The sequence below is a fragment of the Mobula birostris genome, chromosome 1 (assembly GCF_030028105.1).
Source record: "Mobula birostris isolate sMobBir1 chromosome 1, sMobBir1.hap1, whole genome shotgun sequence".
In the NCBI taxonomy this organism is placed as follows: domain Eukaryota; kingdom Metazoa; phylum Chordata; class Chondrichthyes; order Myliobatiformes; family Myliobatidae; genus Mobula; species Mobula birostris.
Window position 1 is genome coordinate 131,599,589 of NC_092370.1, and position 15,399 is coordinate 131,614,987.

Here is a 15,399-nt window from a genome sequence, read left to right on the forward strand (position 1 = left end):
TTTGTGAGTTTCCTCCAGATGCTCTGCATTCCTCCCACATTATGAAGATGTATGGTTAGGATCAGTGAGTTAGGGGCAACACTTCAGAATCCTCACTGATTTGATTTGATGCAAATGGTGCATTTCACTGTATTTTCATATTTTTTGGTGTACTGTACATGTGACAAAGCTAATTTTTTAAAAAATCTCAAATCAATGAAATAAGTACACCTCATAGCAAATAGCGGCATTGTGCAAAACCTGCACATCACTGAGCTGCACATTAACAAAAGGTTAAAGTTGACTTGTAAGTCTTTTTACATATGTGACCCCCTGGAAGACTGTTGCTATTTTCCTGGACAGACATTATTCCCTGAGGCTGACATTGACAGATTGCTGAATATAGAGAGTTTGATTGGTCTGATGTGGATAGCTACAGTATGCAGATTGCTTTTGTCATTAATGAATAATGAAACCTAGCCTTCTCTATAACAAATCTTATGCAGAATATTAATTGTATTTTTGTTGCAATGTTTGGATGACCAATCTGACCTGATTGTTGGCATTACCTCAAATGCCTCTGTGACTGATATATCTTTTATCAGAGGCTCACTCTATTCCTCCTGTAATCACATATCATTAAACCCTACTTGAAATAATATCTATAACTTCTTCTATGAAAATAATTAGGTAGCACCATTTTATTCCATATCAATATTTTAACCTCCAACTGTATATTAAATATAATTCTTTTTCTCTGTATTTGTTGAACATTGCTTTTGTTGCATGTCACACCATAGCTGTACCTATAAAGTGACCATTGACTATATGTTCACGGTTTTCTGCTGCTGTAGCCCATCCACTTCAAGGTTCGATGTGTTGTATGTTCAGAGATGTTCTTCTGCATGCCACTTTTGAAACACTTGGTTATTTGAATTACTGCCACCTTGCTGTCAGCTTACCCCAGTCTGGCCATTCTCCTCTGACCTTTCTCATTAAAAAGGTGTTTTTAACAATAGAACTATCACTCACAGGATGTGTTTTGTTTTTTACACCACTCACTGTACACTCCAGAGACTATTGTGTGTGAAAATAATAGGAGATCTGCAGTTTCTGAGATACTCAAACCACCCTATCTGACACCACGATCATTCCACGGTCAAAGTCACTTAGGTCACATTTCTTCCTCATTCTGATGTTTGGTCTGAACAACAAATGAACCTCTTGATTGTGTCTGCATGCTTTCATGCATTGACTTGCTGTCACATGATTGGTTGATTAGATATTTGCATTAATGAACAGGTGTGTGGGTGTACCAAATAAAGTGGCCTCTGAGTGTATGTTGTGAATAAAGTTGATCCTTGAGCTGTCAGTCAAAACCATTTAAAAATCAGAATTTTAGTTTAGAATTGTATGGCCTGTAGAAATATGTTCCAAAGTGGCGTCATGCACTGGATTCTCATAAATTTTTTGCTGGACTGCAGGTTAGTGATTATATTTTATTCAAGTAGCTACGTTTGCGCTTTGATTCCTTGAGCATCTGCATGGTGACAACTGGTCGGTGTGTGCAAATTCGGGTTTTATGGAGGAAGCTTGAACTTACATTGACACCTCTCATCGTGCTTGGAATGCTTGCATGCACTGTGGGGGACAGGAGGGCTCTACAATGTGTAGTTAAAACTTCCCAGTGGCACCAGCCTATGTGATATCAAGGACATATATACAGAAGAGCCCACTCACTCTGCCCATGGACTGTTTGCCCCAGTCCTATCAGGGAAGAGGCTATGGGACGACCGCCAGGCTCAAAACAGTTACTTCCCCCAAGCTGTCAGGCTGGTCAATACTTCCTGCCACTGACACACCCCAGAACCCTCCATAACACCATTACTTGATCTTTTCTTGTCAGAGTCACCTTATGTGTAGATGCTCCTGAACCTACCATGGTTTTCTTGGCCATGAAGGAATTAAAGTATGGAAGAAAATATTGAACTTGAATGAATCAAGGACAGTGGAAGGTCCAAGGTCTTTGTTCTTGCCAAGAGGTCAAAGGAATGGAGGCTACCATTTTGTGAAGCTGCTCTGTAACCTCCATTTTGTGAGCTGGTTTTGCTTAGGAATAGCTTATCAATGTGTTTTAATGTGGACACAATGACGTTCCTGATAATTTGCTTGACTAGAGATCATTTCCCAATAGGAAGTTATTTGTGAGGTATTCTTTGGTACGATAGAACATTCAGGTTTATGAACAGTGGAGTCTGTGTCTGAACCTGAGTAACTCGAACCTAGTAGCTGGCTGATTCAAAACCATGAGACATTATTTATGAGTTGACACTTGCAAGAAGGACAATAAATTGCCGCTGGCTTGGAGCAGAGCCAATAGGATGCTGACATGTTTGCTGGATAGGCCAGAGCCAATAGGATGCTGACATGTTTGCTAGATAGGCCAGAGCCAATAAGATTAAAACACAACATTTGAACTGATAACGCAAACATGAGGAAATCTGCAGATGCTGGAATTTCAAGCAACACACATAAAAGTTGCTGGTGAACGCAGCAGGTCAGTCCTGATGAAGGATCTCGGCCTGAAACGTCGACTATACCTCTTCCTATAGATGCTGCCTGGCCTGCTGTGTTCACCAGCAACTTTTATGTGTGTTATTTGAACTGATAAGGAGTGTACGTAAGTGAGAGGCTTCAAAGGCAGAGTAGCGGGAACTCTGGAGACTAATCTTCGCAAGGGAGACACCACCCCCCCTCCCCCCCCGCCACCACCCCTTGCCAAGGGTTGGGAGAAGGATCAATCGTTTGGCCAATGGGAAATCCCCTATTTCAGTGTTAGAAAATGGAGAAGTGGTATGAGTGAGTATTGGTACAGAAAGAATAGTAGAATTCATGTTCTAAATTGTTAGCCCTGGGGCCAACCTAGTTAGGTTGTTGTTTTGCAGAGAAAGTAAAGTGCAAGTTTTGATTAATTGGAGGTTGTGTAGTGAATTGTTTAACGTAGATCAGTTGATAGGTCAACAACTTTATGTACGTACAATCAGTCTATATACATTGTATAAGATAATCTTATATATTTATATTGTGGTGTTTTTGTTGCATCACATATGGAGTAACAGTTATTTTGTTCTCCTTTACACTTGTGTGCTGAAGAATGACAATAAACATTCTTGAATGTTGAATCTAAAAGCAGTGGCTATCATTGTTAGTTAGTCTGCCTCAGCTGGAATGCCTGAGCCAGAAGCAGTGGCTCAGGAGCTGGCATCCAGAGAAGGCTGGGGGATGCAGAATGCAGGTTAGGCAGCATCCATGGAGGGAAATGAACAGCCCATAACCTCCCTGTGGTTCCCCACCATCTTCCCTTTATTCCGTGGTCTACTGTTCTCTCCTACTAGAGTCCCCCCCCCCGACCCTTTGCCCTTTATCACCTCCCAGCTCCTCACTCTTCCCTTTCTGACCCCTGCCCCACTCACCTACCTTCCACCTCTAACCTGATTGTACCTATCACCTGCCAGCTGGTACTCCTTTCTGTCCCCCCACCTTCTTATTCTTGCTTCTTTCCCCGACCTTCCGAGTCCTAGTGAAGGGCCTGGACCCAAAACGTCGACTGGTTATTCCCTTCCATAGATACTGCCTGACCTGCTGAGTTCTTTCAGCTTTTTATGCGTGTTGTTTCCAGCATGTGCAGCACCTCTTGTGTCTTAGGTGCTGGCATCCTGTTTTTGGTTAATTAGATGATCAGATATCATGGCACTGTGCAGCATCTGAGAGTAGGTGATAGAGTGGTTGGATTCCAAGCCAGAGGTGGCCTAATGTTGACCATGAAGCCACCTGCTCATCAGTGAAGATTTAACTTCACTGGAAGACTCCTGATAATAGTTCTGGTACAACAAACCTGCTTACATTCAAATCTTTTGCCTTTAAGGCTTGCTTTTTCACTTGAAGCCCTTTTTCTGTTGTTATGTTGACACTAACTTGCAAAGACATCAAATGTTCAAATTTCAAATAAATTTATTATCAAAGTGCGTATATGTCACCATGTTGTACTGAGGTTCATTCTCTTGCAGGCATTTGCAGAAGAACAAGGAAGTATAATAGAATCATTAAAAAAACTACCTAGACTGGCAAACAACAAATGTGCAAAAAGAAGACAAGCACTGCAAATACAAAAAATATGGATAGAAATATATGTCAATAAAATAATACTGAGACCGTGGCAGTGTAGTGGTTAGCTCAACAGTATTTACAGCTCAGGGCCTCAGAGTTCAGAGTTCGATTCTGGCACTGTCTGTAAGCAGTTTGTGCGTTCTCCCTGTAACTGCATGGGTTTCCCCTGTGTGCTGTAGTTTCCTCCCACAGTTCAAAAGACACACAGGTTTGTAGGTTGCTTGGTCATGTTAAATTGCCCTGTGATTAGGTGAGCAATAACTAGGTGGGTTGCTGGATGGTGCGGCTCATTGAGCCGGAAGGGTCTGTTCTGTGCTGTACCTTCAAATAAATAAAAACATAGTTGTAGAGTCCTTGAAAGTCAGTCTGTAGGTTGTGAAATCAGCTCAGTATTGACGTGAGTGGAGTTATCCACACTGATCTGGAGTCTGATGGTTGAAAGGTATTAATTCTTCATGATCCTGGTGGTGTGGGACCTAAGACTCGTGTATCTCCTTCCTGATAGCATTAGTGAGAATCTTTGCTTTTTTGCTTTTTTGTGGCGGTCCTCCCAGTAGATGTGCTCAGAGGTGCAGGAGGGCTTTACCTGTGATGGACTGGGCTGTGACCACCACTTTTTATGGGTTCTTCCATCCCTGGGCATTGGTGTTTCCATACCAGGTCATGATGTAGCCAGTCAGAATATTCTCCACTGTGCATCTGTCGAAGTTTTATCGGAGTTTTATATGACATACTGAATCTGAGCAAACTATAAAAAAGTAGAGGCAGAAGTAGATGTGCCTTGCATATTGCTGCTACACACTCACAGTTCAATTTCACACCGCTAAAAAGTGCCTATGATGTTTCACACTCAGTTTTGTCATTCAAGTTAGTTGTGTAATTATAAATAGATGTACCACACAATTGTGTTTCCAGGCCATCAGTAGGAGGACTGCGCTCACTCGAGTCGAGTATGATGCTCTCCTGAAAGGGGTAGTCTGTCTGTGGGTCTTAAGGTGACTATAGAGGCCGATTCTGGGATCCACGTATTCTGGTACAGTGTCAGCAAGAGCAACCATCCTTCTTGTGCAAGGTTGTTCTTTGTAAACCAACGTCATGGATCCTGGACTCGTCCAGACCTCATAGTCCTGCCTCCTTCCCCACTTGCTGATTGCCATGGGACGTAAACCAGAATGTTAGGGTGGATTCCCTGAATGGAGGACAGCTGAGCATGAGTTTGTTTAACGTGGGGAGGCTGATGCATAGGTCGCCACCAAACACGCCTTGACAGATCGGGTCAAGGCCCAGTGGCACGGAGAGCAAGCTGACTGGGGACCCTTCACTGCTGCAGCCTTCCTCCACCTTCACTGCTGTTGTGATGTGTCGTCACCTTCCACCAGCTCCACTGTTGAGGGCTTGGTTGCATCCCTCTGCTTCAGAAACCTCCCCCTTGACCCTGCCGCCATGGGGGAATCCGAGCAGGAGCTTTGCACCAGATGGCATCACTCTTGGGATCTCAGAAACTTACAAACGTCTCTGTCACTACAAGGTGACAATCCTTGGAGAAGAGGCCATCAGTATTCTTCTTAAAAACTTCAAGACATAGAATTACGTTTCATGCCTGTTGCAATTTAGTTATCCCTCACTGACAAACAATGATGACTGCTTCAAAATATTATTTTAAAATACAGTGCATGTTTACTTGTAAAGGTTAGTTTCTTCACACTTTCTAGTGTAATTTCTCCATTATGTAATCTTAAGAGTTATTTTCCTTTATGCCAGGTTGATTGTCAAGTCATTGGAAGTATCATGTTTTGTACTTTCATATGTGATGTCTGATGTGTGGTCCATTACAATTACAACATTGCTATTTGCCCAGTGTGGTAAACTGTCAAAGTTATGCCATGTTCACAGAAAGAAGACAAATCCAGTTCGGTCACTTTACTAGCCAGAGAGTATTCCCAAACATGGTTATCAAGTGGCACCTACTCACTGTTAAACAGTCCATCAGCACCCAGTTTGTGTTTGTCTGCAGGCTTCCCATGTTCATATGTTTCTTTTTGTATGTAACCCTCTCACCGGGCTCGTATACAGACTTGGCTCGTTAACTAACTCTGCTAACAGCCACGTGACTCAGCGGAGAGTAGGCCACCTGCCAGAACTAACACACATCTTGGGCCAGTATGATTTGGGTTCATCCAGACAGGGCAGTTGGGATGTTTTGATTAAGGAGCATTGATTGTGGCGAATGCTGTGTAAATACTGCCCCTTGCAAAGTTATCATTCGCCAGAAAAATAACAGGTCATACACTGGCATAAAATTACAAAGGAAATATATTTACCGATATTTCAACTTTAACAAACAATTAACAGAAAAAATGAAAAGAAAAGTAAAAGGGCCCAATACAGTTAAACCAGTCTAAATGTGCACATAAACGTTGGAGCTCATTTCTTGTTTCCTGCGTTTTCTGCTCCCTGTCCACCCTGACTGTTCGACTGAGATCTGCAGTTTGCAAAGACCCTTTAACATTTTCCAAAGTGTCCTGGTTGAAATACTTGCATCCCTGAAAGCTGCGGTTCTGTAGTGCACAGCACCTTTGTATCTAGCTGTTGTGTTTAATACCATTGGTCTAAACAAAGACTTGAATTAATGCTTGACTGAGTACATCAATATCGATTCTGTTTGCTTTCAGCAACTACAATGTTTGCATTTTAACTCCAATTGTATAATTGCATGAGGCCCTTACATCCAATCGAAGGATGTCTCGGAAATTCTTTCAACATCTTTCACCAACTTCATTCTGTGATCCCTCAACTTTACTCTCATCACGAGTTATCCATTTGTGCTTTCTCTCAACCACACAAATATTATTACTTAATGGCAGGGGAAGAAATTTATACCATTGTTGTTTTACTCCCTCTGAACAATAGAGGTGATTCTTTGTAAGGCTAAGGAATTTTAAAAAGATCTGTCGTATCTGACAATGATAAGAAACCTGTGCAGAAGAGTTTTTAAAGCAGAAAAAGCCATTGCATTGGGACAGTTCCATTCTCTCAACCTTGGAAGTCTGGATTCAGTGGTATGAGTTGTCGTCAGACCTGGGGCCCTCCTCGTTTGCAGTGGATGACCATGACCACTTCTGTGCCTTGTCATGCCCTTTGCTGTCCACGAAGCATTGTGGAATGGCCTTCCTGGCTGGTGGATCTCACTTTTGTTCTCATTCGCCCAGTCTGCTGAAGCTGACTTCGCATGCTAGGACAAGCGTGTTCCTATCTCGCCGGGCTATGATGATTGCTGGCTAACCTCACCTGGTTTAGCCTGCCTATTGAAATGGTGTACAGGGGTGTGGCTGTTGTCACATGCAAAAGGCTAGTTGGAGCCACAGGTGAGAGTTGAGTGCCCAGTGGGGACCAAAGGTGAGTGAGCTGCCCCAGAATGGACACGACACGCCCCTTCTCCAAAGGTGCTACCCCTCCCTGGACACAATATACACCCCAACTTATTAATAGATAAAGCCCGAAGCATCATGTGTATCAGTTTTTATCGGACATTTCATTTTAATATTGCTTTGTGGCTGAAATTCATATTCCTGCAACAGACTATGAGCTTTACTTCTCTACTTCCCAATCAATATTGTTCTATCCATCAAAGTTCAGTCCTGACGCTGTCTGTAAGGAGTTTGTACGTCCTCTCCACGTTTACTCTGGGTGCTTCAGTTTCCTCCCACATTCCAAAGACATAACGGTTAGGGTTAGTAAATTGTGGACATGCTGTATTGGCACTGGAAGTGTGGTGACACTTATGGGGTGCCTCCCCACAATTCTCAGAGTGTGTTGGTTGTTGATGCAGACTGTCTTAACTTGCTCAAGCTTTAGTCATAAGACATGCTCCCTAATCTAGGCAGCATCTTGGTAGATCTTTTCGTCAGTCTTTCTAAAGCCTCCACATCCTTCTTAAAATAAGGTGACCAGAACTGAAGACCAATACTCCAAGTATTGTCCAACCAGCGTTTTATAGAGCTGGAATGTTACAGCTCCTGGACATAGCAAAGATGAACAAATAACCCATGTGCAAAAGACACCAAGTTCAAGGTCCAGTTCAGTTTATTGTCATTCAATCGTACACATATGTACTGCCATATGAAACAAAGTTCCTCTGGACCAAGGCGGACAACACAGTACATATAACTCACATACAACGCATAAAGTAATATTGCCACTAGTAAATTAATAAATAATGAACATTTCTGACACAAGTTAAAAAGGAAGTAGTATAATGTCACTGGAGCTACAACTTGTGTAATTTTAGAAAAGTGAAAAAAAATCATAACTATCAAGAACATGAGTAGTAAAGGTCCGGCATGGGAGGTTAGTTAGGAAAATTCAGTCGTTAGGTATACATGGAGAGGTGGTAAATTGGATTAGACATTGGCTCAATGGAAGAAGCCAAAGAGTGGTAGTAGAGAATTGCTTCTCCGATTGATGATAATTGGATCAGCAAATTTGCTGATGATACAAAGATTGGAGGTGTAGTAGACAGCGAGGAAGGTTTTCAGAGCCTGCAGAGGGACTTGGACCAGCTGGAAAAATGGGCTGAAAAATGGCAGATGGAGTTTAATGCAGGCAAGTGTGAGGTATTGCATGTTGGAAGGACAAACCAACGTAGAACATACAGGGTTAATGGTAAGGCACTGAGGAGTGCAGTGGAACAGAGGGATCTGGGAATACAGATACAAAATTCCCTAAAAGTGGCGTCACAGGTAGATAGGGTCATAAAGAGAGCTTTTGGTACATTGGCCTTTATTAATTGAAGTATTGAGTATAAGAGCTGGAATGTTATGATGAGGCTGTATAAGGCATTGGTGAGGCCGAATCTGGAGCATTGTGTTCAGTTTTGGTCACCAAATTACAGGAAGGATATAAATAAGGTTGAGAGGGTACAGAGAAGGTTTACAAGGTTGTTGCCGGGACTTGAGAAACTCAGTTACAGAGATAGGTTGAATTAGGTTAGGACTTTATTCCCTGGAGCGTAGAAGAATGAGGGGAGATTTGATAGAGGTATATAAAATTATGACGGGTATAGATAGAGTGAATGCAAGCAGGCTTTTTCCACTGAGGCAAGGGGAGAAAAAAACCAGAGGACATGGGTCAAGGGTGAGGGGGGGAAAGTCTAAAGGGAACATTGGGGGGGGCTTCTTCACACAGAGAGTGGTGGGAGTATGGAATGAGCTGCCAGACAAGGTGGTAAATGCGGGTTCTTTTTTAACATTTAACAGGTACATGGATGGGAGGTGTATGGAGGGATATGGTCCGTGTGCAGGTCAGTGGGACTAGGCAGAAAATGGTTCGGCACAGCCAAGAAGGGCCAAAAGGCCTGTTTCTGTGCTGTAGTTTCTATGGTTCTATGGTTCTAAGTCCTTGGAAGTGAGTCAATAGGTTGTGGAATCAGTTTGATGATGGAGTGAATGAGGTTATCCACTCTGGTTCAGGAGCCTGATGGTTGATGGGTAATAACCGTTTCTGAACCTGGTGGCGTGGGACCTAACACTCCGATACCTACCTCCTGATGGCAGCAGCGAGAAGAGATGATGGCTTGGATTCTGGGGGTCTTTGATGGTGGATGCTGCTCTCCCGCGACAGCGCTCCTTAATTGTCTGTTCATGGGAAGCACTTGAGGACAATTTTGTTTTCATTTTTTCATTTCTTAACACTCTATTCCGTCACTTGCTTAGTTCCTTCAAAAATGATGATTGCAGTGTCTTCCAGTCCAGGGGTTTGTTGACCTTTCAATCCATTGGAGGCTCTTTGAAGGAGCTATTAATTAGTCCCACTTCCTGAATCATTCCTTCTAACTATTCAAACCATGTTAGAAATTTAATACTTTATCTACTATCACATTTCCAGCTAGTATATTTTAAATCAGAATTATTTGCCTGTAAAGCAACTCACCTTTTGCCTAAATCAGTTCTAATTGTTTATTATCATCCCCAATTCTCTCCTTTCCTGCACCCATTTTAAAAGTGCTGTTAGTTTATACTTCTTCAGTTTACCTTTCCAAGGTATTTCCGTACATTGAAAAGCAGAAAAGAAAAACACCTCAAAGTTCAAATAAGTTTATTATCAAAGTGCGTATATGTCACCGTGTACTACCCTGAGACTCGTTTTCATGAAGGCATTCACAGGACAGCCAAGAAACACAATGGAATCATTTAAAAGCTAGACTGACAGACAATCATACGAGGGTATAAAAGCAGAAGATCTTGAAAATACTCAACAGGTCGGAGTTAAAATTTCAGATCAGCAATACGATTTCAGTCTGAAGTCTTAATTTTATTTCTCTCTCCACAGATACTGCCTAAGCTGTTGAGTATTTCTCACCTGCAATCTTGAGTCATTATTACACATACACTCAGAGATCACTTTATTAAGTACCTACTGTGGCTACTGAGTGGATGTTCATGGTCTTCTGCTGCTGTAGCCTATCCACTTCAAGGTTTAATGTGTTGTGTGTTCGGAGATGCCCTTCTGCAACTCACTGTTGTAATGTGTGGTTATTTGAGTTACTGTTGCCTTCCTGTTAGCTTGAACTAGTCTGGACGTTCTCCTCTGACCTCCCTCATTAACACAACCTTTTCGCTCACAGAACTGCCACTCACTGCAGGTGTTTTGTTTTTCACCCTGTCTGGCACCGACAATCATTCCACGGTCAAAGTCACTTGGATCACATTTCTTCCCCATTCTGATGTTTGGTCTGAGCAACAACTGAACCTCTTGACTATGTCTGCTTGCTTTTATGCACTGAGTTGCTACCACATGATTGGTTGATTAGATATTTGCATCAAAAATCAGGTGTACAGGCATACCTAATAAAGTGGCCACTGTGTATATGTTGTGTTGTCATGTTTCCCGTAAGAGTTGTTATATTCCGGACAAGTTTTATCAATGGAAGTGGGCCGACATTGTAGGCTGCAGTGTTGTTCTATGTTGTAAATAGAACAGCTTTTAACGTCCCCATTTTTGTTGTTATGACTTACAGCTGGAAATCAAGCAGCAAATAAGGTTTAAAAATAAAATTATAATTATATTAATTAAACTAACTTTATCTAAGCCTTTATCATGTTCCGTTGTTTATCACATTGGCTCATTGCTTTTATTATTTTTCTTCCCTTCCTCCCTCCGTCTCTTCCTCATTCTCACCCTCCCTCTCTTCCTCTCTCCCTTCCTCTCTTTCTCCCATCTTCTCTTCCTCCCTTCCTGTCTTCCTCCCCCCTTCTCTTACTCCCCCTCTTCTCTTCCTTCTCCCCTCTTCCTCCCTCACTGCCTTTCTCCATTCCTTCCTCCTTCCCTCTTCCCTCCTTCTTCCTAACCCTCCCATCCTTTCTCTTCTTTCTCCTCTCTCTTCCTTCCCCCTCTTTCTCTTCCTACCCCTCCCTCCTTCCTCCCCCTCCCTTCCTCCCTCCTCCTTTCCTCCCTCCTCCTTTCCTCCCTCCTCCCTTCCTCCCCCTCCCTTCATATCCTTCTCCTTCCCACCTCCCTTCTGGCCTAATGAGCCACACCACCGAGAAACACACCTATTTAACCCTAGCCTAATCACAGGAAACCTTACAATGGGCAATTCACCTACTCTCCGGTACGTCTTTGGAATGTGGGAGGAAACTGGAGCACCGGGAGGAAACCCATGTGTTCACAAGGAGGATGTAAAAACTCCTCACAGACTGTTCCAGAATTGAACTCTGAACTCCAACTCTGGGAGTTGTAATAACGTTGCGCTAACTGCTGTGCTAATGTGGCGCCCTTGGCAAGTCCCAATTAAATGCCTAAGGGACAAAGGTTAGTCCAAAGTAGACACACTTGCAGTTGGCTTTGCAAAGGAAATCTTGGCGTTTTAGGTTAATCAAAACTGCGTATTGAATCTAGACGTTCCAAGCTGTATTGTATTGACAAAAACACACTGCATCTCAGGGCTGCCATGCTAAGCTCATCTTCATTTTCAAGCTTGTGCATTATTTTAATATTTCTATTTGGTGTGATGTAGATAATGTCATTTCACGGCAGCATGGTGGTTAGCATGCAGCTCGGGGCGTTGGAATTCAGAGTTCATTTCCGACACTGCCTGTAAGGAGCTTGTACGCCCTTCCTGTGATTGCATGGGTTTCATCTGGGAGCTCTGGTTTCCTCCCACATTCCAAGGATGTTAGTAGGTTCATTGGTCACTAAATTGTCCTGTGATTAAGCAAGGGTTAAATATGTGAGTTGCTGGGCAGTGTGGCTTGTTGGGCCGGAGGGGACTGTTCTGTACAGAATCTCTGAAAGTAAAATAAAAAAACAAAAATATATTCATTTTACTAATGCAAAACAAATTATGAAATGGGTATGTTTAATTTTAATATGAATTATGAAGTCATACTTTGCAAAAGTAGGAGGTTGAATATTTTACATAATTGTATAAAATAATCAATGTGAATAGAAGAAATATACTGTGATTTCTTTGGGGAATTGGATGATAAATGTTCAGAACATTCTCCTACAGAATGTAATTAATTGAGGTAGACCCTGGTGACTGTATTAAGAATATCTTGTTCACTCTGCTTCTCAGTTGACCCTTCTCCGTGATGCTCATCAGAATGAGCTTGGGCGAATCTCGGAAGATCTGGAGGATGAAGTCGGAGCACGATCAAACATGGACAGGAAACTGGCTGATCTTCGTGCTGAGGTAGTATTAGACCTTTGTTTTAACTGGTGGCTTAACATGAAAATGCAACAAGATTTCCAATTTAAAAGCTTGTCATTGGAGTGAACTTGTTTATCAGCAAAACCGTTTTTCTCTATTAGGACTCTGTGTTAAAAATCTCCGTTCGTAAATTCCAGTCTGTTGGGGGTGACACAGTAGCATAGCGGCTGGAACATTGGTTTACAGCTCCAGGGACCTGGGTTCAATTCCTGGCGCTGCCTGTAAGGAGTTTGTACGTTCACCCTGTGACCGCGTGGGTTTCTTCCCACGTCCCAAAGACATACAGTCGGTTAATTGGTCACATGGATGTCATTGGTTAGTGCAGGCTGGTTGGGTTGGATGGGCCTGTTACCGTGCTGTATTTCTAAATAAATAAACGAAATAAGGACCTCCAGCACCCAGGGTATGATCTTTTCTCACTGTTACCATCAGGTAGGAGGTACAGAAGCCTGAAGGCACACACTCAGCGATTCAGGAACAGCTTCTTCCCCTCTGCCAACTGATTCCTAAATGGACATTGAACCCTTGGACACTACCACACTTTTTTTAAATATACAGTATTTCTGTTTCTGCACATTTAAAAAAATCTATTCAATATACATAATTGATTTACTTGTTTATTTATTATTATTATTATATTTTATTTATGATTTTTTTCTCGGCTAGATTATGTATTGCGTTGAACTACTGCTGCTAATTTAACAAATATCACGTCACATGCCAGTGATAATAAACCTGATTCTGATTCTAAAACCTAGCAATGAAAGCTACTCATCTGAATATTTTTTGAGGGCATACATTCTTCCACTATTGGTGAGATTGTAATGCATCAATTTTGTGATCTTAGCTCTTCAATATACCATGGAGATACAGGTTTATAATAAACTGTCTATTGTTCAAATGTTGTTATTCAAATTTACAAGGCAATTGCCAGGGCTTGAGGATCTGAGTTATAGGTAAAGGTTGAGCAGGCTAGGACTTTATTCCCTGGAGCGTAGGAGAGTAAGAGGAGATTTGATAGAGGTATGAAGAATTATGAGGGGTACGGATAGGGTAAGTACAAACAGTCTTTCCACACTGAGTTTTTGTGAGACCAGAACTAGAGGTTAAGGATGAGATGCCAGCCCAGAGAGATGGATAGGCAAGATGTCGCGAGTCAGGTGAGGTTGGATCGCGCTAACGCTGAGCCGATTTGGAGAGGTTGAAAGTGGGTTCTTCGGCAGTGAAATCTAGGCCTGGAGTGATGTGCCGTGGTGAGGCCCAGTTCCTAGTGTGAGGTTCGGACAATTTAAATGCTGGCCCCGATAGACCGGAGGCTCACTCTCTGCGAAACTAAGGCTATGAGACTGCCCCGGCTGCTGTGCTTCGTGTCTGTGAACTGTGTGGCGACTTGCTCTGCTAATATGATGAACTGAATACCAAGGCCTTGGGCCTACTCCACGCTGCTCTGGGGATTTGGATCTAAGGACTCAATTTGTTTCAGAAACCTGTTGCTGTTTCTGGCTTCTATTGTTTGCATGATTTGTTTTGTTTTTATTTCTCTTTTTCTGTGGGAACTGGGGGTTGGTCTTATTTTTTTAAAATTGGGTTCTTTTGGGTTCCTTGCTTTGTGTCTGCTTGTGAAGCAAACAAATCTCAAGGTTATATAATTTATACATTCATTGATAATAATTGCACTTTGGTCTTAACACCTGGTAGGTAGATAACCAGCATTATAGAAATTATTCACTTTTCATTTCCACTGAAATCAATTTAAATCAATCTGCAAAAGAGTTAAGGACTTTTAAGTATTTATATGTTAGGTTGCAAGCACAGACAATTTGGAAGGTAAAGGGCAATAGAAAGAGTGGTAATTAAAGAATGAAATAAAAATAGATTACAGGTTCTTAAAACTGAGGAGGTGTCTTCAATTCAGTTTTTGATTAAAATCAATGGACAGAGGCCAAGATGATTTAATAAGAAATTTAAGAAAACTGTGAGGAACTAAAGACAGGAGGAGTTATTGAAATGCTCAATTGGAAGCTATGTTCTTTTTGTCAGTATTGCACTGCAATAAAACTCCAACGTCTTGAATACTTTAATTTTAATTTATTGATCTAGTAGTGACATTTGACTTTTTTAGACAATACTTCCAGGAATTATTTTTGTTTAAATAGGAGTTAAAGAATGGCAATTAAGATTAGTAAAGCAAGACCAAACACTATTAAAAAATAATGAAAAAGAAACAAAGATAGTGTTAGTTGCTTATTAGCTGCTTTTTGTACCAATTTATTTGATTTTTGAATTCATTAAACTTATCTTCAATTGAATATTCAAATATAGGAATGTCAAACTGTATTGATTAAAAAAAAGTTTAATTCTAATTGAGAATAAAGGCAGTTGATAGAAACTGCAGCAACAACTAGAACATTTATCCATGCTTGCCATTGTTCTGAATTTTTCTTCACAGATTTCTCGATTGCTAAAGACCTATAAGAAAGTTCCTGCAGGGTTGTAAATTAACTCTATAATAGTTCAGGTTCAGATACAGATACATTTATTTA

The 15,399-nt window shown here is 41.6% G+C and overlaps 1 protein-coding gene across 10 annotated transcripts in view; it reads left to right on the forward strand.

The window, feature by feature from the left end:
* Nucleotides 1-15,399, forward strand: part of LOC140199916 (coiled-coil domain-containing protein 102A-like) — a 649,450-nt gene that overhangs the window by 201,485 nt on the left and 432,566 nt on the right. For all 10 annotated transcript variants that reach the window (XR_011886535.1, XR_011886536.1, XR_011886534.1 and 7 more), the window contains one exon: nucleotides 12,722-12,838. Coding sequence is in view for 7 of the 10 variants with exons in the window: in XM_072262408.1 (XP_072118509.1) it covers nucleotides 12,722-12,838 (117 nt within the window). In the remaining 3 variants the exon portion in view is untranslated. The remainder of the gene's footprint in view (nucleotides 1-12,721; nucleotides 12,839-15,399) is intronic.